Raw genomic sequence first — 25,547 nt, 5'->3', positions numbered from 1 at the left:
CTGGAACTCTACCTCTCAGAGTCCTAGCTGAAGAAAGAAGGAACCTTTACCAACGAAAGAGGTCAACAACACTGAGCGCAGAAGAACTCAGAACGGAACAAAGACAGCACAGCATCGCACGATGGCAATCTCAGTGGGATGCCGCAGAGAAGGGTAGATGGACGCATCGTCTCATACCAAAGATCGACATTTGGCTGAACCGGAAACACGGAGAGGTCAACTACTACCTAACGCAGATGTTGTCAGGACATGGCTGTTTTCGGGCTTATCTTCACCGCTTTAGGCATGACGATTCTCCGGAGTGCCCGTCCTGCCCTGGAGTCACTGAAGATGCGGAGCACGTTTTTTTCGAGTGCTGTGTGTGTGTGTGTGTGTGTGTGTGTGTGTGTGTGTGTGTGTGTGTGAGCTCGAAGAGCTCAAAAGCATAGCAAAGCTATCTCTTTAAGCTTGGAGAGCTCAAAATAACACATAAATTATATTTTTGAGCTCGAAAACGTCATAAGAGCTATTTTAAGCGCCTAGGTATGGAATTAGCGGGAAGTTGCAGGGATGGCCTTCAGGGTCAACCGTTTTTCTAATTTTTTTCTAATAAAATCAAAAATAATTTGGTCGGACAATTTTGTACAGATTAAATACGTCCTTACAGTGAATCACCTATGTATATAAAATTTAAAATATATCAAAATGAATGTGGGTACTCAAATGAAAGCTCTTGAAGAGTGTAACACCAGGATAAGCTTATATCTTTAATAACGTCCATATTTGAGAAAGTACAGAGCAATTTAACAAAAGCCATTATTTAATAAAGCAAAATTTCATTTTTTTTTAGTTTACAAATCACGGCAGTCACATAGTGACTGCTAGTTTGCTAGTTTATTTTAAAAATATTTTCACATAAAGAAAGTTTTAAAAATTAAGCGTGCAATTTTTTATAAATATTTCTTTAGTTACAATTAAATTAATAAAAAAAATCAAAAATTCTTAAACGTCGGCTAATTTTAGTATCATAAATTATAACCTATCAAATATATAAAATTCTAATTCTGACTTTCTACCTTATTGAAAAGAATCCCCGTCAATTCTTCAGTATCCAAGCAATCAAACCCATTTTCTACTTCAGGACCTTCAAGCTTATTATTTTTCAAATCAATTTCCGCCGCTTTAGTGCGACAAGTAGCCATCTGGTCTTCATAACCAAACTCTTGATAAATGCGCGCCAAGCGCGTCCATTTTTCTTCAACCACCATCTTGTCAACAATTGCCGAATGGATCAAAGGAATGATCGGATCTGTTTCAGAATTCTGAAGAAATTCTGAAATATTAAGCTCAAAATTTTCAACTTTAGCAAAACATTCTACGCAGCATTCCGCGTAGAGCATCCAAAGAGAAACTAAATTTTTAAATTTGTCACATTTAATCAACAATTCAAGCAACCTACGAGCTCTGTCGTACCTTTGGATGCTCATCAATGATTTAATTAGATCAACAATTAAATTACTGTAAATTTTAATATTTTTCAGCTCGAACTCGTCGAGGTAGCAATCAACCTTGTCAATGCACCCGAGTTCAATGAACAAAATAATACAATTGATCTTCAAATTAACTGGAGTCTCCTTTGGAATGTGACAGAATTCAATTGCGCTTGTTAATAATTTATGAGTGAATATTTTAGAGTCAATTACTTTGTACTCGATTTGTATAGAAGTGTGTTTTGATAAAATGTCAATGCATTTGTAAAATTTACGGAGCTTTAAAGAGATGAATAAGTATAAATTTACTTCCTGGTCGGAGAGCAGGTGCGGGCAATGTTGGAAGATTGACTCGATACGCTTCAGAGCTTCAATGTAATTTTTTTCTTTAATCAGCAACTGGGCTAATTTTTTAGCGCAGTTTATCACCACCAGCTGGTGCTGGTCTTCCACGTTTAGTTTTGAAGATAACTCCTGGTAGGCTAAAATGAAAGCTCGGCTGTTTCCGGAGTCATGCTGAAGTTTAGCCCGGGCGTTGTACAGAGACTCCTTGGTCGGGTTCCGACCAATTGCGAGGGTGTAGTATCGAATCGCCTGGGGGATGCAATTGTACTTGATGTGCAGCTCTGCTAACTTTGTGTAGTATTCTTCACGGGTAAGGCTTTTTTTGTTTACTTTTGAGATTTCTTCTTCTAGCTCTTCGGGTTCTTGAGGCTCGGAGCTAATATAAAAGTTGGATTTTTAATAAAATTCTAGAGATTATTTTTTTGGAGATGATTGATGGGGTAAATGGACCAGTAGTTGACCGATTGGATATAAAAGTAATGATATTAATATTAAATGAAGATTTTTTGGTCATTAAATGTTTTTTAATTATAACTAAATAAAAGAGAGGAAGAAAAATTTTGTGGCCACGATAGTTATATGATAAAATAGGTTTTTTTAGTGAAATTTAGTGTCATAGTCTTGACTTGAATTTGAGCCTTTTCAAGGTTTCATTTAATTCTCACCGATAGTCAATTTATTATGATAAGTATTTAAGCGGCGTTGAAAAATATCTTTAGATACATAATTGAGAAATTACCTTGTATCTTGTAAAATATTGACATTTTTAAAGATATAAGCTCATCCTGATGTTAGACTCATCGAGACCTTTCATTTGAGTACCCACATCAATTTTTCATATATTTTATAGATTTATATATATGAATATGTGAAAAATATATATCAAAATACATGTGGGTACTTAAATGAAAGCTCTTGATGAGTGTAACATCGGGATGAGCTTATATCTTTAAAAACATCAATAATTAAGAAAGTACAGTGCAATTTAACAAAATTCATTATTTAATGAAGCAAGGTCGCTTGTAACCTTTGATATTACAAGCAGTAAACCAGGGTTTTAGTCACGGTTTATAAGAAAACATGATACTTGAAGTTTACGTACATATAAATTAGAATCAGAAAAATTTATTTAAGCTACACTCGGAAATGTTCTAGCTCGAGCTACATTATTAAGAAATGATCTTATATTTTGTGAACTATTGACATTTTTAAAGATATAAGCTCACCCCGATATTACACTAATCGAGACCTTTCATTTGAGTACCCCCATCAATTCTTCATATATTTTATATATTTATATATATATGAATACATAAAAAATATATCAAAATGCATATGGGTACTCAAATGAAAGCTCTTGATGAGTGTAACGTCGGGATGAGCTTATATTTTTAAAAACGTCAATACTTAGGGAAATACAGAGCAATTTAACAAAATTCATTATTTAATGAAGCAAAATTTTATTTATTTATAATTCATCTATATTATTAAGAGAATAAGAAAAATTTTGTTTTCAGGATAGTCGCATGATAAAATCGGTTTTTTTTTCGGTAAAATTTAGTGTCATTGCAAAGGTCTTGACTTGAATTTTTGTCTTTTCAAGGTCTCATTTCATTCTCACCGATAGTCAATTTATTATGATAAGTATTTAGGCTTAATTCGAGAATTCTCTATCTCTAGATACATAATGAAGAAATGACCTTTTATCTTGTAAAATATTGAAATTTTTAAAGATATAAGCTCATCCTGATGTTTCACTCGTCGAGACTTTTTATTTGAGTACCCACATCAATTTTTCATATATTTTATATATTTATATATATGTATATATGAAAAATATATCAAAATGCATGTGGATACTCAAATAAAAGGTCTTGATGAGTGTAACATCGGGGTGAGCTTATATCTTTGAAAATGTCAATAGTTAAGAAAGTACAGTGCAATTTAACATAATTAAGAAACGACCTTGTATCTTGTGAACTATTGACATTTTTAAAGATATAAGCTCATCCTGATGTTACACTCGTCGAGACTTTTCATTTGAGTACCCACATCAATTTTTCATATATTATATATATATATATATACCCACATGCATTTTGATATATTTATATATATATATGTATATATATCTATATATATATATATATATTAGGGTGTGTCAATTTTAGGCGACTTTTTTTTTTCAACGAAAAAACAGGCTGAAAACTTGCATGAAGGTGAGAACAGAAGCCTGTTCAAAGCGGAGCTCTTAATATTAATATTTAGAGGTGTCTGTCCCTAATTTTTCATTTCCCATTTAAATAACATAGGAAAAAAAATTCTTTTTTTTGTTTATTTTTCTAGCTCGGCATACGCACCTCATATATATAAGTCAATAGCATATTATTGTAGAGAATTCAACGTTCTACAAAAAAGGTCTCTTACACTTTTATCATAAAGACAGCCGTTCTAGAGTTATTCCGACGTAAACTTCTAAATGTATAAAATTTTGATTATTCAAGTATCAAACTGATACAAATTAATTTATTACTGTCTTAAAAGTTATTTTTATATGTAGAATTGGTTCTGATGCACTAACATTTTCATAAAGCTTAAAAAAAAATTACTCATGTATCAAATTTTTTTCTTCTTTATTTCATTTCCTGTAAGAAAATTATTATTATGATTATTATTAATGATATACATTATTATTAATGATTATTCGTTAATTTATTCAAGAATTATTGCACTTCGAAAGTTCAAAAAATAGTGTTCTATGAAACTTTTATCAGACTTTTGACTTGAAGAGCTCAAAAACCTCATAAGTGCAATTTTAAGCGCTTATATATGGAATTAGCGGAAGTTGCAGGGATGGCCTTTAGGGTCAACCGTTTTCCAGATTTTTTTGTGATAAATGAGCGTTATGAGACGTGCACTTTTCTGAGTTTCCAAACTTATCTTTTCTCTCCGTGTAGAGTAATAAATTGTTAATTCCGTGAAACTTTTCAAAAATTTAATTCATTCAACTCGGATCATGATTTTCTTACAGTAAATGAAATAAAGAAGAAAAAAATTTGATACATGAGTAATTTTTTTTTAGCTTTATGAAAATATTAGCGCGTCAGAACCAATTATCCATATAAAAATAATTTTTAAGACAGTAATAAATTAATTTGTATCAGTTTAATACTTGAATAATCAAAATTTTATACATTTAGAAGTTTACGTCTGAATAACTTTAGAACGGCTGTCTTTATGATAAAAGTGTAAGAGACCTTTTTTGTAGAGCGTTGAATTCTCTACAATAATATGCTATTGACTTATATATATGAGATGCGTATGCCGAGCTAGAAAAATAAACAAAAAAAAGAATTTTTTTTCCTATGTTATTTAAATGGGAAATGAAAAATTAGGGACAGACACCTCTAAATATTAATATTAAGAGCTCCGCTTTGAACAGGCTTCTGTTCTCACCTTCATGCAAGTTTTCAGCCTATTTTTTCGTTGAAAAAAAAAAGTCGCCTAAAATTGACACACCCTAATATATATATATATATATATATATATGCAAAATATATCAAAATGCATGTGGGTACTCAAATAAAAGGTCTTGATGAGTGTAACATCGGGATGAGCTTATATCATTAGAAACGTCAATAGTTAAGAAAGTACAGTGCAATTTAACAAAAGTCATTATTTAATTATCAAAATTTATAAGGACCTTATTTGTAGAAAATAAAATTTTCTATAAAAAAAAGGTCTGATAAAATTTTTTAATATTTTCAATATTTGACTCAGAATTTAGAATGGTTTTAAACCGACTACTTTACATAAGAAAATTTTTAAAATAAATTGGAGTTAAAAAAATAATAAATATCAGCTGACCGGTAAGCTTCCGGATAAATCGGTCAACTAATGGTGCATTTACCCAAATTAACAATATTAAAAATAATAAAAATTACTAACACATTTATGTCAAGTTGATTATTATCGTTAAAAGTATTTTCATAAAAACTTGCAGTCCTAGAATTTTTTTTCTCATCTTCCAAAATTTCAACCACTTTATTTCTTCCTGACAGTTCTTCAACACTGCTTCTAGGTAAGTTATTATTATCATTTTTTTTACTTGTTAACAAAAGCGACTCCGTAATTTTGTCATTATTTTCCCCTAAATTCTCTTTTTTTATCAAAGTCAAAAATTTATTACTTTTACAACCTTTTCCCATTTTTACTTTCAATAAAATGTAAAACTTTAAATAAACACGAATAAATAAAAAAATATAAATTAACATATTTTTAAAAACACAATTAAACGGACAGACAACACATGACAGATTTTTTAGGCTTGTTATTACAATAAAAACATGCTTGAGATTCAGCGACCACGTGGTTGATAAAATTTTAGGAAAAAACAAAAATATTGTTGGTTATTTTGCACGCCATCTTTTAGAAATTGCACCTGTTCAAATTGTACAAAATTAAATTATATTATAATTTTAGTAATTATAATTCCTACGTATACATTTTTCAAATATATTCTGTCACTTTACTCGGAATATTTTTTTTTTCATGACATTTATGTTAGTAGTCACTTGACTATTTTTTGATTTATTTTTTTAACAAATAAATTTTTTCCAAAAAATTATTTTTAAAAAATTGCATTTTTAATTTTTAAAAATTTCAATTTTCTTTTACCAAACTTTGTTACAAAAATTCGTAAAATTATCAAATATTTGCTAAATTAATTTTCAACAAAATTCAACACAGAAATTTATTAAAAAATTTTCTGAAATCAATTTTAAAATATTAAATTCCAGCAAAATAAAAATTTTAAACAAAAGTAAATCTAATTTTGTAATTTTAAAAATAATAAAAAAAAAAAGTAAATATTTTTGCCTGTCATTTTATTTTTATCATTTAATGACGTACAAAAAGATGTAAATATGTAAAATGATTAACGGTAGGACTTTTGGTAGCGGGCTCTTGCACCTGGACCACCGAATTTCTTGGGCTCGCAACGTCTCGGGTCGGCAACAAGTAACGTACGGTCGTACTGGATAAGGATGTCCTTTACTTCCTTTTTACTCGCTTCATCGACATCTAAACAAATTAATTATTAATTAATATAAATATAAATGACTCAAAAAAATTTTTCAGGTTTACAAAATATATTTCAGAATAATTTATTTTATTAAACTAAATTAATTTACTCTGAAGTAATTAATTAAATAAATTTTAGTATAATTCTCCTTTTTTCTTTAATTAAATTTAAATTAATTTCTGTTGATGTATATTGTCGATAGGCGTATGTTGATTAATAAATAAATTAATTAATTAATCTCAATATATATATGATTAAATTACATAGAAAATTAATTAGTCCTATATTTTAAATTGCATTTAATTTTTTTTTTAATTTTTACTTATGAAATTTGATTAGTAATAAATTGTGTTTAAAAAATTTCTAAAAATTGTAAAATATCTTTTAAATAATAAAATAAACTTACATTTTTGATAATAAGCAACCAGTGCTTTGGAGATAGCTTGTCTGATAGCATAGATCTGTGCTACATGACCACCACCGTTTACACGTACACGGATGTCAACTCCTGAGAATTTCTCCTGTTAATTAAAATTAATTAATATTTTTTTTTTTTTACGGTTATTTAAATAATTAGTTAAATAATTAGTTATTTTTCTAATTATAATTAACAAATAAATTAAAAAAAAAATTGTCTTACATTTATAAAACTAAAATTAACATACTTGGTAATTTTTTTAATTTTATAATAAATTAATTATGATAAAAGACCCAGTTATTGACACTGGCCTAGTTGTTTGACACTTGCAATTTTATTCTAACTAGAATTCAAATTTGCGCGCGCAAGCGCGCGCCTCATATTTATGGTCATGATATATTTATGTGTAGTTTATGTATATTATATTCACTTTCAACCAATCAGAATGAGAATAAATATTTTCAACCAATCACATTACGAATAAATTGGTTTCACATACATTTCATCTCAATTTTATTATGGGATTTATTATGGGATAAAAAAAATTAAATGTTTTCAAAAAACAAATTTTCTTAAAATTTATAATTCAAAAATTATTTTTAGTAATTTAATAAAGTTGATTTGTTTTTTTTTTTTAATAAAATAAAATTGCAAGTGTCAATAACTAGTCCAGAGTCAATAACTGGATCTATTACCTTATGATAAAAAAAAAGTTATAATTTTTTTTTCAATTTCTAAAAGTGGAATTTTTTAACTCATTGAGTTTTTTTATATAACAATTTTTAATAACAAATTGAATTTTTTTCTACAAAAATTTGTAATTAAAATGTTAAAAAAATAATTGAATGCAAAATATTTTCAGTATGATTTTAATTTTAAAAAATTACAAAATTTAAAAATGTTTTTTAATTTCTAAAAAATAATAAATTAAATTAATAAAACTAAAAATTTCAAGTAAATGTCACAAAATTAATAAACAAATACCTTGCCAAGAAGAAGGATTGGTTCTTGCAGTTTGTATTGGAGCACAAGAGGCTCAATGTTCTCCAATGGTCTGCCATTAACGCGTAAAATACCGCGACCACGTTTGCAGTAGGCTACAGCCGTTGCGCTTTTCTGAAAAATTGAAGAATAAATAAAAACTTACACCCTCAATTTAAAAAAAAAAAAAAAAAAAATTACCATAAAAATCAAAGAAAGAAATAAACACAAAAAATTATTAATTAAATTTTAAATTTCTATAAAAAATTAGTTTTTACAGGTTATGTAAAACACGCCGCGATAATTCAATCAAGACAAATTACCTTGCGGCCAAAAACTTGGACCGAGTGGATTGGCTCCTTTTGCTTGGTCTGTAAGCATAAAATTTCATTGTTAATAACCAGTAATTACTTAATTAATTGATAAATATTTAGATATTAAAATAGATTATTAAATCTCACTTTCTGCATTGTGGCTGAACTTGATGAAAAAGAACGAGAAGGAGGATGGGAAGGAAGTGCCAAAAGAAAGTTGTTTTAGTTACTTAAATTTTGTTTAGGTGGCGCTTTGGTCGTGTCGGTAGACTGGCTATTTATATTATGGACATACGGACATATTTTTGCAGAGAACTGTAAGTAATTTTATGACACTTACCCTGATAGCCATCCAATTATAAAAGTTTAACGTTAAATTGCAATCCAACTTTTATACAACTAGAATTGAATTTTGCGCGCGCAAGCGCGCGCCTGAGTATAGCATTTGTCTATATTTTCATGCTTATGATATATTCGACCAATCATGTTACGAATAGTTTGATGCCACATATATTTCATCTCAATTTTATTATGAGAATCTAGGGCTGGAAATTGACTTTAACTTTTATCAAAATGTTGTAGTAAAAGTCTTGATGTGAGCTTTTAGTGAAGTTGGACAAAATGAGTGAAAATACTCAATGATATGGCAGATTATCAGAATTTGTCTCTTTTTTACATCGGTAGGTAATTTATCGGTAAAAAAACGAAGCACAGTATAGTATATTACACCCCTTGGGAAAGAAAATAAGAAAAGCCTCAGATCACATGTAATTGTTGGCCGAGGCGAAGCCGAGGTCAACAAACATGTGATCTGAGGTTTTCTTTTTTACTTCCCAAGGGCTGTATAATATTTTTTTGTCCGAGGAAGGAGGAAAGCGGCAACTTTGTTTAGCGCAGTGAGACCAAAGTTGCCACTTTTCGCCCAGAGGGCAAAAAAAAATTTTTTACTACTGACGTGACAAAAAAATCAATAATTTACGGAAAAGCGGTTGATAGTTAATTTTCAAACGAGTTTTGCTCATGAATAAGATAAAATTTTGAAAAAAACGCTTCGCTCTTCGATAGATAATTAAATTATCCATCGAAGAGCGAAGCGCTTTTTTGGAAAATTTTCATTTATTTATGCATAAAATCCGTTTTAAGATTCCATAAGTTGTACAAGTATGACAGAGATACTCTCGTTTATCCAATAGAGAGCGAGAGAGAGAAAAAATATAAACCCTTCTTAAGTTAAACCGAGGAGTCGAACCCAAATCGTCTGGTTACGAGCCAAGCTCACTATCAAATTTTTTTATTCAAGCGTTTATTTATTTAAATCATTGATACATAGATATAAACATAATACACAGGTATAAACGTAAGACCTGTTACTTTAAATAAATTGTCTACCTGGCCCATACGGGCTCTCATAGAGGATAACAAATGATATTTCTTAAGGTAGTTGTAGCGTGATAGGCATTTCAACAGAAAATTATAAAATTTTTTTTATCGAAAGATAAATATATTAATAATTCACTACCAAAATTTCAGATTAATTGACCGCACCGTTTTTAAGTAATTAATTTTCGAAATTGCGTCTTTTACACGTAGAGGTATAGAGAGATGGTAAAGTTAGTATGAAATCTTTGGCCCGCTCGAGTGGTACGGAAGATTTCATAATAACTTTACCATCTCTCCATACTTCTACGTGTAAAAGATGCAATTTCGAAAATTAATTACTTAAAAACGGTGCGGTCAATTGATCTGAAATTTTGGTAGTGAATTATTAATATATTTATCTTTCAATAAAAAAAATTTCATAATTTTCTGTTGAAATGCCTATCACGCTACAACTACCTTAATACCTGATAAGCCTCAGAGGCTGTACATAGTGAAGTAAATAATATAGTTTTTCTTATTCTTATTGTGTTAAATACATAAAGTGTTAATACATGATTTATACTAGTTAGCTTAAAAAAGAAACTTGATTTTCATAAAAAAGGCTTACGTTATTAGAATAGTACATGAGAGACATTAAATCAACAACAATTAAAATTAAAAAATATAACATAATAATAGAATAGAACAAGAAGACAAAAAAGAAAGAGGAAGCTATTAAAAGAGAACAACAAAACAATTAAAGAAAAAGAACTTGTGATTAGGTGAGCCACCAATACTCTTTGCGGGAATGAGGTTTATTTGTTGTATCTTTGAGGGGTATTGAGGTGCAATATTTCAGGTCTAAGAATGATAATGCTTTTGGGTCATAAGTAATAGCTTTTGTGTTGGGACCTCTTTTGTATGTAGCCCAGACTGTCCAAGTAAGTGAATATTTCGGGAGGAGTGAATCCCGACTTCATTGTTATTTGAAAATATGCTGGTTGTGGATAAAATGGACCAGATATTAAGCTGTTTATTGTGGAGGAGGAGGCACTAGCAAAGTGATTGCGGCATAGACGTATGATATGGTTGTCGATACGCTCTATTTTAGCTAAGTTTAAGAGTGTGAGGTTACTATAGTATTTGGTGTAATTTGAGTCAGGTGTCTTGTACATGTTCAGACAAGCTCTCAGACATTGTCTTTCAAATTTCTCAGCTTTTCCATTTCAATAGGTGGGATGTTAAACCATATAGGACAACCATATGTGATTATTGGTCTAATCAAGAGTTGGTAACACAAAATTTTTACTCTTTTATTCAGAAATTTAGAATAGAATAATCTAGACAGGCTTTTAAATTGTTTGCTCACTATCAAATGAGCCATCTGAGACAGATATCACGACTATGTTTTTAGTCACTTATACGTGACACAATATTTCTATAATGTATAAAATGTAAAATTGTATTTGCAATTATGAATATCCGAACAAAAACAGTTTCACTGTAAAAAAATCGCGCCAAGTCCACGCTCATAAGACTATTAAGAAAAAAAATTTTTATTTCTTTACAAAAAGATATAAAATAAAAAATTAAAAAATCCAAGTAACCGATATATGGTTGTATATGATTTTTGGACATTAAAAAAAATTTTGTTGTAAATTTAAAAATTAAAAGAAACAATTTTGGAACGTATTTAGTGTGCGTGGTTACGAAATATTTCACTTTTTATGAAATTCCTAAAATCTATCTACTAGGACTTTTAAAAAAAATTGAAGTACACAATGACGCACACCAAGTAATAATAACTAATAACACTGAAGTTAACTGACATTAAGAATTTTTTTATAATTTTTTTAACAATTAAATTATTATGAATATTGAATAAAAAATTCTAAATGTTAAATTAAAAAAAAGTTATCAGTGGAAATTTTTTAAAGAATTTTTTTATTGTAATTTATATGAAACTGAAGCTAGCCGTCAGCTGTCAATTTTAAAAATTTTAATAACAAATTAATTACAATAAAAAAATGCTTTTAAAAATTTTCACTTGTAATTTTTATTAAATTTCACATGTGGAATTTTTTAATTAAATTTTTTTTATAATAATTTAATTGCTATAAAATTCTAAAAAAATTTTTAATGACTGTATCAATTTCAGTGTCATAAATTTATTTGCTATAAAAATTCTTAAAATTGTCAGCTAACTTCAGTATCGTGTAATTTTTTATTTTTTTTATCAGTTATATTAGTAACAATCAATTATTACTATTATTACTATTATTAATTTGAAAAGAAATTATGAATTCACATTTAATGAAATTGACAATTATTTGGGTTGCAATATATTTTATGTTTGTAACAATTATTTACGCGTTATTATGTTATTTGTATTTTAGTAAAAATTGTCAAAGTCCGTTAACAAATAATTTTCAAAATCCGTCAACGAATAATTCTCAAAGTCCGTCAACAAATAATTCTGAAGTATTGAATGAAGATCATCTTGCAGAAAGAAGTTTAGAATCTACTGAAGGATTAGTTACAATAAAAAAAGAAAATGTGGGTGTAGATGAAGAAGATTCAGATTCTGGAGCAATTGTTATAAAACCAGAAGCACTTTTTAAAGAAAAAAGTGAAGAAGATTCCAAATTAAATAGAAACCCAGAAGAAAAAATAAATTTTGATAAAAATGATACAAAAAGTTTTATAAATGATGAAGAAGTTCCAGAAAGTATTTTAAAAACTCGTCGGGAGACAATATTAAATAATATATTAAGTGCTTTTAAATTTAAAAAACCTACTTCAACAACGGCGGTTAATAATTTAATCATGGGCTCTAAAAATCTTGATAATTATCTGGAGAAAAAAGTCGGGCTTGGAAATTGGACAGCTGATATGATTGACAGAGAAGAAATAATTAATTTGTGCGATACTTCGTTTATTTTATTACAATTTTATGCAGCTGACAAAGATATTGATTATAAAAATACTGTTAAAAATGTAATTGATAAAATTAGAAACAAAATGGACGACTTGGAGTTCGACAAAATGGCCAGCTGGTTTTATTGGACGGACTTTGCGTGTAGGTTTGTGATCTTGTTGCTTGCTTATGAATTTTTGGTTAGCTACGAATCAGGCAATTTAGTTTATCGGGAATTAATTAATCAGTTGATTCCCACAGCAAAACCTGATGAATGGAAGGAAATGGATTATAAAAGAATTATTCATTTTCTTGGGCCTAAGTTGGTGATTAATTATTATTATGAATCTGACTTGTACGGATATGATGATTTTGATAAAATTTTTAGAATTTTAAAAAATAAATTTGAAGAAGTTGAAAGCAAGAATTTGAAGAGTGAGGTTTATAATTATGATCTTTTGTTTCAAATTTATAAATGTTTTGATTTAAATTGATCGACAGGTGAAATATTAAATATTATTTATTTTAATTTGTGTCAAAATATCTAAACTAGTCAATATTTGGAGCCTTTACCCTAAATTTTGATGTTTAAACAAAAAAAATTTTTTTTTTATGTACTTATATTTAATGAAGTTAAACATTTTATGTTACTGAAATTTAGACACATCTGATAATTTTTAGAAATTTTTTAATTAAGGGGGTATTTTGGTTTAGAAGCAAGAATTTCAAGTAATTTTTTTAAGTGCTGTAAAAAATAGGCAATCAATATTTTTACTACTCATTTTTTTATAAGATTTATTAATTTATTAATAAAAAATTGGCACGTATAAAAAATATTATCAGACTAAAGTAACGTCGCTATGGTTAGAACTACGGAAAAGTTGAAAAAAAATTTTTTCACAAAATGTCGAATGCTTGAAAAAAAAAAAAAAAAAAAAAAATAAAAAACATTTTTTTTATTAAGGTAGTTGTAGCGTGATAGGCATTTCAACAGAAAATTATGAAATTTTTTTTATTGAAAGATGAATATATTAATAATTCACTACCAAAATTTCAGATCAATTGACCGCACCGTTTTTGAGTAATTAATTTTCGAAATTGTATCTTTTACACGTAGAGGTATAGAGAGATGGTAAAGTTAGTATGAAATCTTCCATACCACTCGAGTGGGCCAAAGATTTCATACTAACTTTACCATCTCTCTATACCTCTACGTGTAAAAGATGCAATTTCAAAAATTAATTACTCAAAAACGGTGCGGTCAATTGATCTGAAATTTTGGTAGTGAATTATTAATATATTTATCTTTCAATAAAAAAAATTTCATAATTTTCTGTTGAAATGCCTATCACGCTACAACTACCTTAATTTTTTTGACTTTTTCGAATTTTTTAAAAATAGTAAAAATTGAAATTTGGGAATGACCCCCTTAATTAGATTATGGCAAGAAAAATTTATTTAAAAAATTCCATCTTTAGAGAATCTAAAAAATTAAAAGTGTTAATTTTTAAAAATAATTTTCTAGACCTAGTTTATTATATTCAAAAAAAGTCAACAAATTGTTAAGTGTCTGCTAATTTCAATAATGAAAATTAAGTTAGCTGACATTTAAAAATTTTTACAATTTCTTTTATCGAAAAAAAAAATTCATTTGTAAAAAACTTGAAAATCTTTAAATGCAATTTTTAAAAAATATTTTTCTGTACCCATTTAATAAATGAAAAAATTAAAAATTTTAGTATTATATTTCAATGTCATAAAATTTCATGAAAATTAAGTTTAAAAATTTTTAGAATTTTTTTTTATTGAAAAAATTATCACAAAAAAATTAAAAAAAAAATTTCATTTGTAAAAAACTTTAAAAACTATAAATGCAACTAAAAACAATTTTTTTTTGTTCTAATTTAATTAATGAAAAATAAAATTAAAAATCTCGGTTAATTTTGGCATTTTTTAAATTTCGCGCTTTTTTTATCATCCGCAGTTGGCTGCGCAGAGTCCAGAATTATCTACAATTTTCACTCCGAAGACACAAATAAGAATTAAGGTTATATGTATGAGTGAAAAACGTGGATTTGTTTATAACCTAAGCATTGAATTTACTTAAATATTTTTTTTACATTAAGTAAAAAATGTCTTTGTTTGAAATTAAGCGGTAAGTAATTTTTAATTAACAAATTTTATTAAATATATTAAAAAATAATAACTATTTATTTTTTGACAGGTATGATGAAGAATTAGAAACATCAGACGGGTATGACCACTTATCAGAATTATTAAAAAAAATAGAGGAGCGTAAAAAACAGCGGATTGATAAAAATGAGAGTGATAAAAATGAAGAAGAAAAACCGAAGAAGAAACGCAAGAAAAAGTCGAAGAAAAAAATTGACTCTGAAATTGTTGATGGAATAAATGATGTGAGTGAGAATATTGATGGTGAAATTGAAAAAGATATTAGTGGTACTAATAATGACAATGATGAGAATAATAAAGAAGAAAGTGGAAAAAATGAAGATGATAAACAGGATTTTATGATTCTTGGGGTAAACAATAGTAGAAAAAAAACAAAAGTAACCCGCGTGCTGCCCAAGTGGTTGACACATCCAGAGGTAATATCAGCTGATTTAACTAGTGGTCCGGAATTGGATGAAGAGTGTAGATATTTATTGAAGCTGGACGAGCAGTTAATGGAAGCGTTGAAGGAAAATGGGATTAAAAAGTTATTTCCTGTCCAGCTGAGCTTGATCAAGTGGATGCTCAAGTGCAATGAAAATCGAAGCATGGGCTGGTGGCCACGTGACACTTGTGTGTCTGCACCTACCGGAAGCGGTAAATTTTTTTTTATGACATTAAAGTTAGCAGTCGCTAGATGATTTTTTAATTTTTTCTAACAACAAATTTGTTTTGAAAAATCATTTTTAAAAAATTACATTTTTTTATTTTTTTTTTTAATTTCTACGTCAATTTTTTTTTGCGAAATTATTAGTTTGAAAATTTTTTAAATTATGATTGTTTTTGGGATTTTTAGGAAAAACTTTGGCGTATGTCTTGCCAGTAATTCAGCAGCTGAAAAATAATCTGATTCGCCAGGTGAGATGTCTCATTGTTCTTCCAGTTCAAGAATTAGCGGCTCAAGTCAACAGAGTTATGTTGACGTACTGCAAAAATACGAATTTAAAGGTTGCGTTGATTACTGGCGCGGCGCCCATGGAAATTGAGCAGTTAAAGCTTGTTAAGAAAAGTAAGTATTTTTTTCAATTAATTAATTGTTTTTTTTTTTTTTTTTTTTTTTTTTTTTTTTAAATTAATTAATTAGACTAATGAATAGTAAGGTAAAGTACCCAGTAGTTGAACAAGTTTTATAGTAAAACGTATGTGACCCTTTTATTACTTTTGAACGGCTCGATCGGTTTCATCGCGGTTGGTGCCATTCGAAAGGGCTTGACCAAACTTAGATTTTGGATACACTTTGAACCGATTTAGACCGGTAGATTTGGAGAAATCTAAAAAAAACTACAAAAAAAAATTTTTTGAAATATGTTTTTTTTTTTAATTACTTTTAAATGGCTTTACCGATCAATTCCAAAATCTAATCAGCTCTTGAGGTCAAAAAACCACGTCGATCACTGCAAGCCCGGTCAAAATCGGTTGATTCGTTCGAGAGTTATCGTTGTCGAAAAAAAACTGAAAAAAGTGTTTTTTCGAAATTACTGGCTCGATCAATTTAAACTTAATGATCCTTTATGGGGCTTCAAAAACTGCATCGAATGTTGCCAACCACGTGAAAATCGGTTCATTCATTCAAAAGTTATTGCCGTTTGAAGATTCAAAAAATTGTGTTTTATTAAACTGCTATTAGAGTTTTGAGCTCAGAGAGCTCAAAATGACACAAAAATTATATTTTTGAGCTCGAAGAGCTCAAAAACGTAATGTGTAACTTTGAACGCTTAAGTACAAAATGAGCGGGAAGTTGCAGGGATGGCCTTTAGAGTCAACCGTCATCCTAATTTTTTTTACTTACACTGATAGAAGGATTTCTTAGTATTTAAAAAGATTTCTTTGTATTTAAGAAATCATTTCTTAAACATCATTTCTTAGTATTTAAAAAATATTTCTTAAATACAAAGAAATATTTCTTAAATATTAAGAAATATAACTACTAAGAAATATTTCTTAAATACAAAGAAATATTTCTTAAATACTAAGAAATATTTTTTAAATGCTGAGAAATGATATTTAAGAAATGATTTCTTAAATACAAAGAAATCTTTTTAAATGCTGAGAAATCCTTCTATTAGTGTAAAATGATGATATACCGTTTTTTTTTACTGATTATTCGGTTTACGGTTTAGTACCTTTCTTATGAAAAATAGCATCTATCGGCTATTCTAGACATGTCAACTTTTAAGTTAACAAAAATATAATTGTTTTGATATATAATTGAAAAAAGTTACAGAAATCAATTACTGTATCATTGAATAATTATAACATGCGCATATTGCTCATAATACATTTACGGATTTTGTATTACAACAATTCGAAAAGTCTGTTCAAGTACTGCTCCCATTTTTACAAGTTTTCAAGTACTGGGTACTTTACCTTAGTTCAATTTTATGGGTCTCAATATTTTAATTGAGAATTTTTTTTCAATATTCAAAAAATTGAATTATTTATAAGGCATGAAATTGGATAGCATATTTGATGCTTTAAATGGCTGTAACTTTATAAATATGCACTTTTATGAAAAATTTAATGAGAGATAATTAGTAGAAAATTTAATGAGCAACAATAAAGGTCTTATTAAAAATTTTGATATAATACATCGTTTGAGAGTTAGAGGTTTTTAAAGTTTTTGGGATTTTATGAGACTAATGACTTTTTTTGGAAACTTATTTGACGCTTAAAAAAATTCAGTTTGAAAATTTTTTATTTCAAATTTAAAGATTGAAAGTCTAAAATTATTTTTATGATTAATGTAAATCCGGTTTAAAAAATTATTTATGTTAGGAAGTAGTAATTTTTCAATTTTTCATGAAAGAAAAAAAAATATAACTCAATTAATATTTAATAAATTTATTAATTTTTTTTTTCAGCACAAAATGGCGATTTAATAAGCAAAGTAGATATCGTAATATCAACTCCCGGCCGGTTGGTAGATCACATAGAAAAAACTCAAGGATTTACATTAAAATACCTGGAATTTTTGATAATTGATGAAGCTGATCGTTCAACAGATTGGCTAAAATACATTCCACATCCTCATTACAATATTCCGGCATTGACGATTAAAAATTTACAATCCTAGTAAGTAGATAATCAATAACTAATTACAATTTCAATTATCTGTTGGTCCATAATTAATAATCCTCTCAATTTAAATTTACAGCTCGATACCACCAGCGCAAAAATTACTGTTCAGCGCAACTCTGTCCCAGGACCCAGAAAAATTGAGCAGATTGAATTTATTCCAGCCGATATTATTCACCTCCGCTGTCTTGAAGAACCATGACAATGACGAGGATATAGACCTGGACAAATGCGGGGAATTTTTGGGAAAATACACAAGTCCTGTGGAGCTTACAGAGCGCGCTTTTGAGTGCTTGGCCGCTTACAAACCGGTTGCAGCGCTTAAATTGGTGACTGCGGGGGAAAAGAGCGAGAAGACGCTGATTTTTACTAACTCTGGAAAATCTGCGCATCGACTCGCGTTGTTGCTTGGTTTGATGTTGAAGGATAGAAATATTCCTGTTGATGAATTGTCTGCCCAGATGATGCCTAAACAGCGGAATGAAGTCTTGGAAAAATTCAGCAAAGCTGAGACTGGAGTGTAAGTATAAATTTTTTATTTTTTTTTTTAAGAAGTAAAGGTTCGAGCGAATCTAATGTGAAAAATTATTTCCAACTTTGAGCTTTGAAATTAAGTACATGTATAAATAAATAGGTAATTTATCTAATCCCAAAATTTTAAAAAGATCCACCGTTTAGTTACTTAGATATTAAATTTCAAAAATCACAATTTTTATCTCCTTATACACGGGCTCTTATGGTGGACAAACTTTAGTCGAGACTTTAATTATTTTTTTCAATATTAACCTCCCAACTTTAACAAATAAAAAACTATACACAAGAAACTTGGATTATTGTAAAATATAAAAAACATTTAATATTAATACATTACCGATATAATTTTTGAAATATTTAAAGTTTAACTTTATGTTTTTGACTCGTTTATCGCCAGCTATTTATTCGAATAAAGATTTGGCAACGTCGCGTCAACAGCTGAGAAAAAAGAAAAGGATAGAAATATAGTTACAGAGAGAGAAATATTTAACTCATACAATCATGCACGTCTCTGTAATGGGTATAATCAAACCCGCTGTTGCCAAATCTGTTTATTTAATCCGGCAATTAATAAATACGAAAGTCATTTTATTAATTTATTTTATTAAATAAGTAAAAATCATCAATTATTAAATTGTTTAAATTATTTTAAATTAAGATAAAGAATTTTGACGAATATTGAGAAGACTGAAAGTTAAAAAAAATTTTAACATTATTTTGAATCATAAGTTACGCTCGAACCTCCTTAAGGAGGTTCGAGCGAATCTAATGTGAAAAATAATTTTCAATTTTGAGCTTTGAAATTAAGTACATGTATAAATAAATAGGTAATTTATCTAATCCCAAAATTTTAAAAAGATCCACCGTTTAGTTACTTAGATATTAAATTTCAAAAATCACAATTTTTATCTCCTTATACATGGGCTCTTATGGCGGACAAACTTTAGTCGAGACTTTAATTATTTTTTTCAATATTAACCTCCCAACTTTAACAAATAAAAAACTATACACAAGAAACTTGGATTATTGTAAAATATAAAAAACATTTAATATTAATACATTACCGATATAATTTTTGAAATATTTAAAGTTTAACTTTATGTTTTTGACTCGTTTATCGGCAAATAATAAATACGAAGGTCATTTTATTACTTTATTTTATTAAATAAGTAAAAATCATCAATTATTAAATTGTTCAAATTATTTTAAATTAAGATAAAGAATTTTGTTGAATTGTGGAAAGACTTGAAGTAAAAAAAAATTTGAACATTATTTTTACACATAAGTTAGACTCGAACCTCCTTAAAAATATTTTATAAAGTTAAAATTTTTTTAGAAAGTAAAATTTTTCATTTTTTAATAAGATAAAATTTTCAATTTTTTAGAGTTAAAAAATTTTTTATTTTTGAAGAAGTTAAAATTAAAAAAAATTTTTTTTAATTAGAAATTTTTAAAAAATTTAAAATTTTCTAAAAAAATTAAAAAATTTTCAATTTTTTAAGAAATTAGATAATTCATTTTTTAGAAAATTGAAATTAGAAATTCTTACTAATTACAAATTTTTAATTATTTTAGAAAGTTGACAATTTCCGTAGGAAATTAAAAATTCTAATTTTTTTATAGTCAGATTTTATCTAAAAATTAAAAATGATTATTTAAAAAAGTAAAAATTACTAATTATATTAAAAAATTAAAAATTGATTTATAAATTATGATTATGATTAATACAAATAATTTTTTTTGCAGACTTGTAAGTTCGGATGCACTAGCAAGGGGTGTGGACATCCCGGATGTAACATTAGTAATTTCTTATGACTTGCCAAAGTATATTAAAGGGTACATCCATCGATCTGGACGAACTGGTCGAGCGGGTAAACTTGGTACCGCTATATCTATTCTGACCAACAACCAAATTTCGGCATTTAATCGAATGCTCGCGTCAGCACGCAAAGTTGTTCCGACAATAGAAACGTTTGACTCATTGGAAACTGTCGCCGAAGAAATAAATTACGCTGATAAGTTGACTGAACTGGGAAAAATAATTAGTAAAGAAGAAGTTAAGAGTAATAGTAATAATAATAATAATAGTAACAGTAATAATAAATCTTCTGATAAAAAAGGTAAGAAGAGAGTTGCGGGTGATAATAATAACTCGAAGAAAGACAAGCGTCAACGGAAAGAGTCTAAGTGAGTTTTTTTTTTTTTTTTAATTTATGTATATAAATTTTAATAAAAATTTGGAAATATAAGAGTTCCTTGAAAAATTCTAATCAATTAACCTCTTTATACTTTTCTTCCATCTCCAATAGTTTCCAAGTTATCGCAAATTTTATAACAAATCTTACTAAAAATTTATCCGAATTACTAATTACAAGTTCGTGGGTTCGATTCCCGTCAACATTTTTTTTTTAGTTGATAGATTTGTTTCGAACAAGAAAAAATAAAAATAAAATTCAACCTAAATTTACCAAATAAAAATTAATTAATTCGGTAAATTAATATCTTTTACATAAAATTATTTTAGATTAATTAGAGTACATAAAAAAAAGTTTTTAAAATCCAAAAGTCCACAACTGACAATGCTCATTGATTTTTTAATAAAAAATATATTATATTGCTAATTTGAAGAGTAAAGTGCAGAAATAAGGACAATTTATTATTGTTAATTATTTTAGGTAATTTATATTTCAAATATTTCACGGTATTTTCCTTACTCACTCAACTCAGCTCCATCTGTTATTACAACGCATGCGCAATAGGAACAAAATTAACCCCGCATATTTTATGTACAATAACAACGAAAATAGCAGTTTAGTTTTTGATTAATTATAATGAGAAACCCAAGTTAGCCATTTGAGATCCTAAATAAATCTTAAAAGGGACTTAATGAGTCTATTAGAAAAAAAATTTACGTAAATAATGAATTTTTCAGCGAGTTATCGTGTTTCCAAGCTAGCAAAATTTTTCTTGCTTGACGGACCAAGTTTGTTAGTTTATTTAAACGAGCAACCTTGCAATCACTATTTGACTGTCGTAACTTGTGAACTATAAATAAATAAAATTTTGTTTTATTAAATAATGACTTTTGTTAACCCTTTAATGTTCTGGAAGCGCAAAGAATCTCGGTGTGAGCTGTTAGGGGAGAGAGCCAATCATAGTCCGTTATGCGGTTGTGTGAAAACGGTTTCGTTGTAGTAATGTGTCCATGCGTCCCTTTCTACTATTTTTCTAGCCTCCTCTCTAGGAAAAAGACTGTAGCTCTCTCACTTAAAGAAAAAGACATATGACTCGAATTAAGAGTGGGGATTCAAGGCCGAACATTAAAGGGTTAAATTGCACTGTACTTTTTTAACTATTGATTTTTTTAAAGATATAAGCTCATCCCGATGTTACACTCATCAAAAGCTTTCATTTGAATACCCACATGCATTTTCATATATTTTTCATATATATATATATATATATATATATATATATATATATATATATATATATATATATATATATATATATATATATAAAATATATGAAAAATTGATGTGGGTATTCAAATGAAAGGTCTCGATAAGTGTAACATCGGGATGAGTTTATATCTTTAAGAATGTCAATATTTCACAAGATACAAGGTCATTTCTTACATAAAATAGTTATACTTTTGTTTAATTACACTGTACTTTCTTAACAATTGACATTTTTAAAGATATAAGCTCATCCCGATGTTACACTCATCGAGACCTTTTATTTGAGTACCCACATGGTATTTTTTATATATTTTATATATATGGTATTTGTGAAATATATAAATATACGAAATATATGAAAAATTGATGTGGGTACTCAAATAAAAGGTCTCGATGAGTGTAACATCGGGGTGAGTTTATATTTTTAAAAATGTCAATAGTTCACAAGATACAAGGTTATTTTTTAATTATGTATCTAGAGATAGAGAATTTCTGATTGCAGCCTAAATACTTATCATAATTAATTGACTATCGGTCAGGATGATATAAAACTTTGAAAACGAAAAAATTCAAGTCAAGACCTTTGCAATGACATCAAATTTCACTAAAAAAACCGATTTTATCATATAACTATCCTGATCAAGAAATTCCGCTAATTCTCTAACAATGTAGATAATTTTGTTTGATTTTATTAAACTAAATAAATTCCAAAAAAAAATGTCAATCTCAAGGAAAATTAAAAATATTCCCACAAAATACCCAAATAATTGCAATAACATTTTTTTTTATTAACATTGATAATAACATTTTATTGTCATGATTAATAATTAATTACTATATGTTGTACAATAATTCTTTTAAAATCATTTACAGTCGATTCATTTAAATTATTACCTTTGATGATATCGATTCACAATTTTAAAATCGTTAATATTTATACGTATCTCTGTTATTTGTTTTTATATAATAATAATAATAATAATAATAATAATAATAATAATAATAATAATAATAATAATAATAATAATAATAATAATAATAATAATATTCGGTATTAATTATCAATTATTATTTAATAAATATTCGACGAAGGCAGTAATTTACATTTTCATTAATATTTAGTTTTATCATTTATATAATATAAAAAAGATAATTAACTATATATATATTTATGTTATTAATGTAAGTTATAAACTTCTTTCACTAATTTTTTTTTTTAAATAAATTACTTTACAATAATAAAAATTATTGCTGCAATTTTTTTCAAAAAAATTTACATTAATAAATAAAGATATGTATTATTAAATTCTTTTTAATTAGAAGCGATTCGTTGCATATATTTATTTTTTATCATAAAAGAAGCAAAAATGAATTTTTTTCAATTATTTACATTATTTATTTATTTACATTATTATAGTGGTCCTATTTAATATGTCTCGTTGCCATATATTAATATTTATTTATTTATATAAAAAAAAAAATTTTTTTTTTTATAAATATAAACATATACATATTCACATAAATAATAATAGCGATAATTAATCAATTAATAAATTGACCAATTATTTTATTTAAATTTACAGTTTGATAAATTTTTATTATGCAATTACACATATTTATTGTCGTCACTTTTTTTTTATTATTTATTTATAAATAATTTTATTTTTAAAGTCAAATTTTTTAATTCTAGCTTTATATTTTAATTTAATAATTTTTTTAACAATTTAATATTGCGTTAGATTATTTACAGCGTAAACCGGTCGAACATTGAAATAGCTTTGAACAATCTAGTTATTTTAATTTTAATAATAATAATAAAAATTATAATAAGCTAGTGTATAATATATAAATTCAATTGATTGCAGCTGCTATAGTTAATCTTCATTGATAATATGATTAAATTCGGAAGACCGTTTAGCAATATATATATGTGTTATAAATAAAATCCTCTTGATGCGACGATTAAATAAATCTGCGTACACCAATTATTGGCTTATTATAATTTAATTAGCAGATTATTAAAATATTATTTTTATCCATCAGAAGGTTAAATGGGAAATTAAATGCATAGAAATTTCATATTTTTCATTATTGAGAAATTTAAAAAATATTAAATATCATTTTTTTTGTTAAAAAATTATTAAGATAATTTGGTAAAAACAATGCAACACCATCTATTGATAATAAATTTAATTTTAAATAATTGGAGGGGGTTTTCGACTGAGTGAGATCGGCAAACGAGCGGAGAGTGTGCGCTGACACACGAGTTCAAAAAAGTCCTGTTTACTCAGTTTATATTTAAATATATTTAATTAAGATAATATTTCGTATAATATCGTGATAAAATAAAAAAATACAAATATTTATTAGTGAAAAATATTTTTTTTTTTCAATAGTAATAAATATCAGTCTTATTTTTACATTATAAAATAAGTGTTTATTATTTTATTTCGATATTATGTGAAATATTTTATAAGGTCGGCTAATAATAAAATTAATTACAAATATTAATTTTACAGAAATGATATTAAAAAATTTACAATTTGAATCTTGATTAGAAAAAATAATTCAGAGTATTGAAAAAAATAAAAATTTTGTTATTACAAATACTTTTTTCTAAGGAGGTTCGAGCGTAACTTATGAGCCAAAATAATGTTAAAATTTTTTTTTACTTTCAGTCTTCTCAATGTTCGTCAAAATTCTTTATTTTAATTTAAAATAATTTGAACAATTTAATAATTGATGATTTTTACTTATTTAATAAAATAAAGTAATAAAATGACGTTCGTATTTATTAATTGCCGGATTAAATAAACAGATTTAGCAACAGTGCGTTTGATTACCTATACCCATTATAGAGACGTGCATGAGTGTGTGATTTAAATATTTCTGTTTCTGTAACTATATTTCTATCCTTTTGTTTTTTCTCAGCTGTTGACGCGACGTTGCCAAATCTTTATTCGAATAAATAGCTGACGATAAACGAGTTAAAAACATAAAATTAAACTTTAAGTATTTCAAAAATTATGTCGGTAATGTTTTATTAATAAATGTTTTTTATATTTTACAATAATCCAAGTTTCTTGTGTATAGTTTTTTATTCGTTAAAGTTGGGAGGTTAATATTGAAAAAAATAATTAAAGTCTCGACTAAAGTTTGTCCGCCATAAGAGCCCGTGTATAAGGAGATAAAAAATATGATTTTTTAAATTTCATATCTTATTAACTGAACAATGAATTTTTTTAAAATTTTGAGATTAGATAAATAACGTATTTATTTATACGTATACCTAATTTCAAAGCTCAAAGTTGGAAATTATTTTTTACATTAGATTCGCTTGAACCTTCTTTAATCAAGAA

General features: G+C 27.0%; 4 protein-coding genes across 4 annotated transcripts; 2 read left to right on the top strand and 2 right to left on the bottom strand.

Annotated features, from left to right (window-relative positions):
• Positions 1 to 975: 975 nt before the first annotated feature.
• LOC123266798 lies at positions 976 to 6,363 on the bottom strand. Its single transcript, XM_044731215.1, has 2 exons — positions 5,763 to 6,363; positions 976 to 2,190 (listed from the first exon to the last, which is right to left on the bottom strand). Exons 1-2 carry the CDS (start codon positions 6,086 to 6,088, stop codon positions 1,038 to 1,040), a joined length of 1,479 nt encoding a protein of 492 aa, XP_044587150.1. The 5' UTR covers positions 6,089 to 6,363; the 3' UTR covers positions 976 to 1,037.
• Positions 6,364 to 6,683: 320 nt separating this feature from the next.
• On the bottom strand, positions 6,684 to 8,851 carry LOC123266797 (40S ribosomal protein S16). The gene is made up of 5 exons (XM_044731214.1): positions 8,758 to 8,851; positions 8,620 to 8,667; positions 8,300 to 8,431; positions 7,304 to 7,418; positions 6,684 to 6,896 (listed from the first exon to the last, which is right to left on the bottom strand). The coding sequence occupies exons 1-5, from the start codon at positions 8,764 to 8,766 to the stop codon at positions 6,751 to 6,753; spliced, it is 450 nt and encodes a 149-aa protein (XP_044587149.1). The 5' UTR covers positions 8,767 to 8,851; the 3' UTR covers positions 6,684 to 6,750.
• Positions 8,852 to 12,242: 3,391 nt separating this feature from the next.
• On the top strand, positions 12,243 to 13,380 carry LOC123266796. Its single transcript, XM_044731213.1, has 2 exons — positions 12,243 to 12,550; positions 12,695 to 13,380. The coding sequence occupies exons 1-2, from the start codon at positions 12,268 to 12,270 to the stop codon at positions 13,378 to 13,380; spliced, it is 969 nt and encodes a 322-aa protein (XP_044587148.1). The 5' UTR covers positions 12,243 to 12,267.
• Positions 13,381 to 14,870: 1,490 nt separating this feature from the next.
• Positions 14,871 to 20,987, top strand: LOC123266795 (probable ATP-dependent RNA helicase Dbp73D). The gene is made up of 6 exons (XM_044731212.1): positions 14,871 to 15,041; positions 15,111 to 15,715; positions 15,915 to 16,127; positions 17,980 to 18,190; positions 18,273 to 18,713; positions 20,474 to 20,987. Exons 1-6 carry the CDS (start codon positions 15,019 to 15,021, stop codon positions 20,916 to 20,918), a joined length of 1,938 nt encoding a protein of 645 aa, XP_044587147.1. The 5' UTR covers positions 14,871 to 15,018; the 3' UTR covers positions 20,919 to 20,987.
• Positions 20,988 to 25,547: the final 4,560 nt, after the last annotated feature.

Source organism: Cotesia glomerata, linkage group LG6 (genome assembly GCF_020080835.1).
Source record: "Cotesia glomerata isolate CgM1 linkage group LG6, MPM_Cglom_v2.3, whole genome shotgun sequence".
Taxonomy (NCBI): Eukaryota; Metazoa; Arthropoda; class Insecta; order Hymenoptera; family Braconidae; genus Cotesia; species Cotesia glomerata.
Note: the sequence above shows the minus strand (reverse complement) of the source record. Positions and strands in the feature narration are given on the sequence as shown.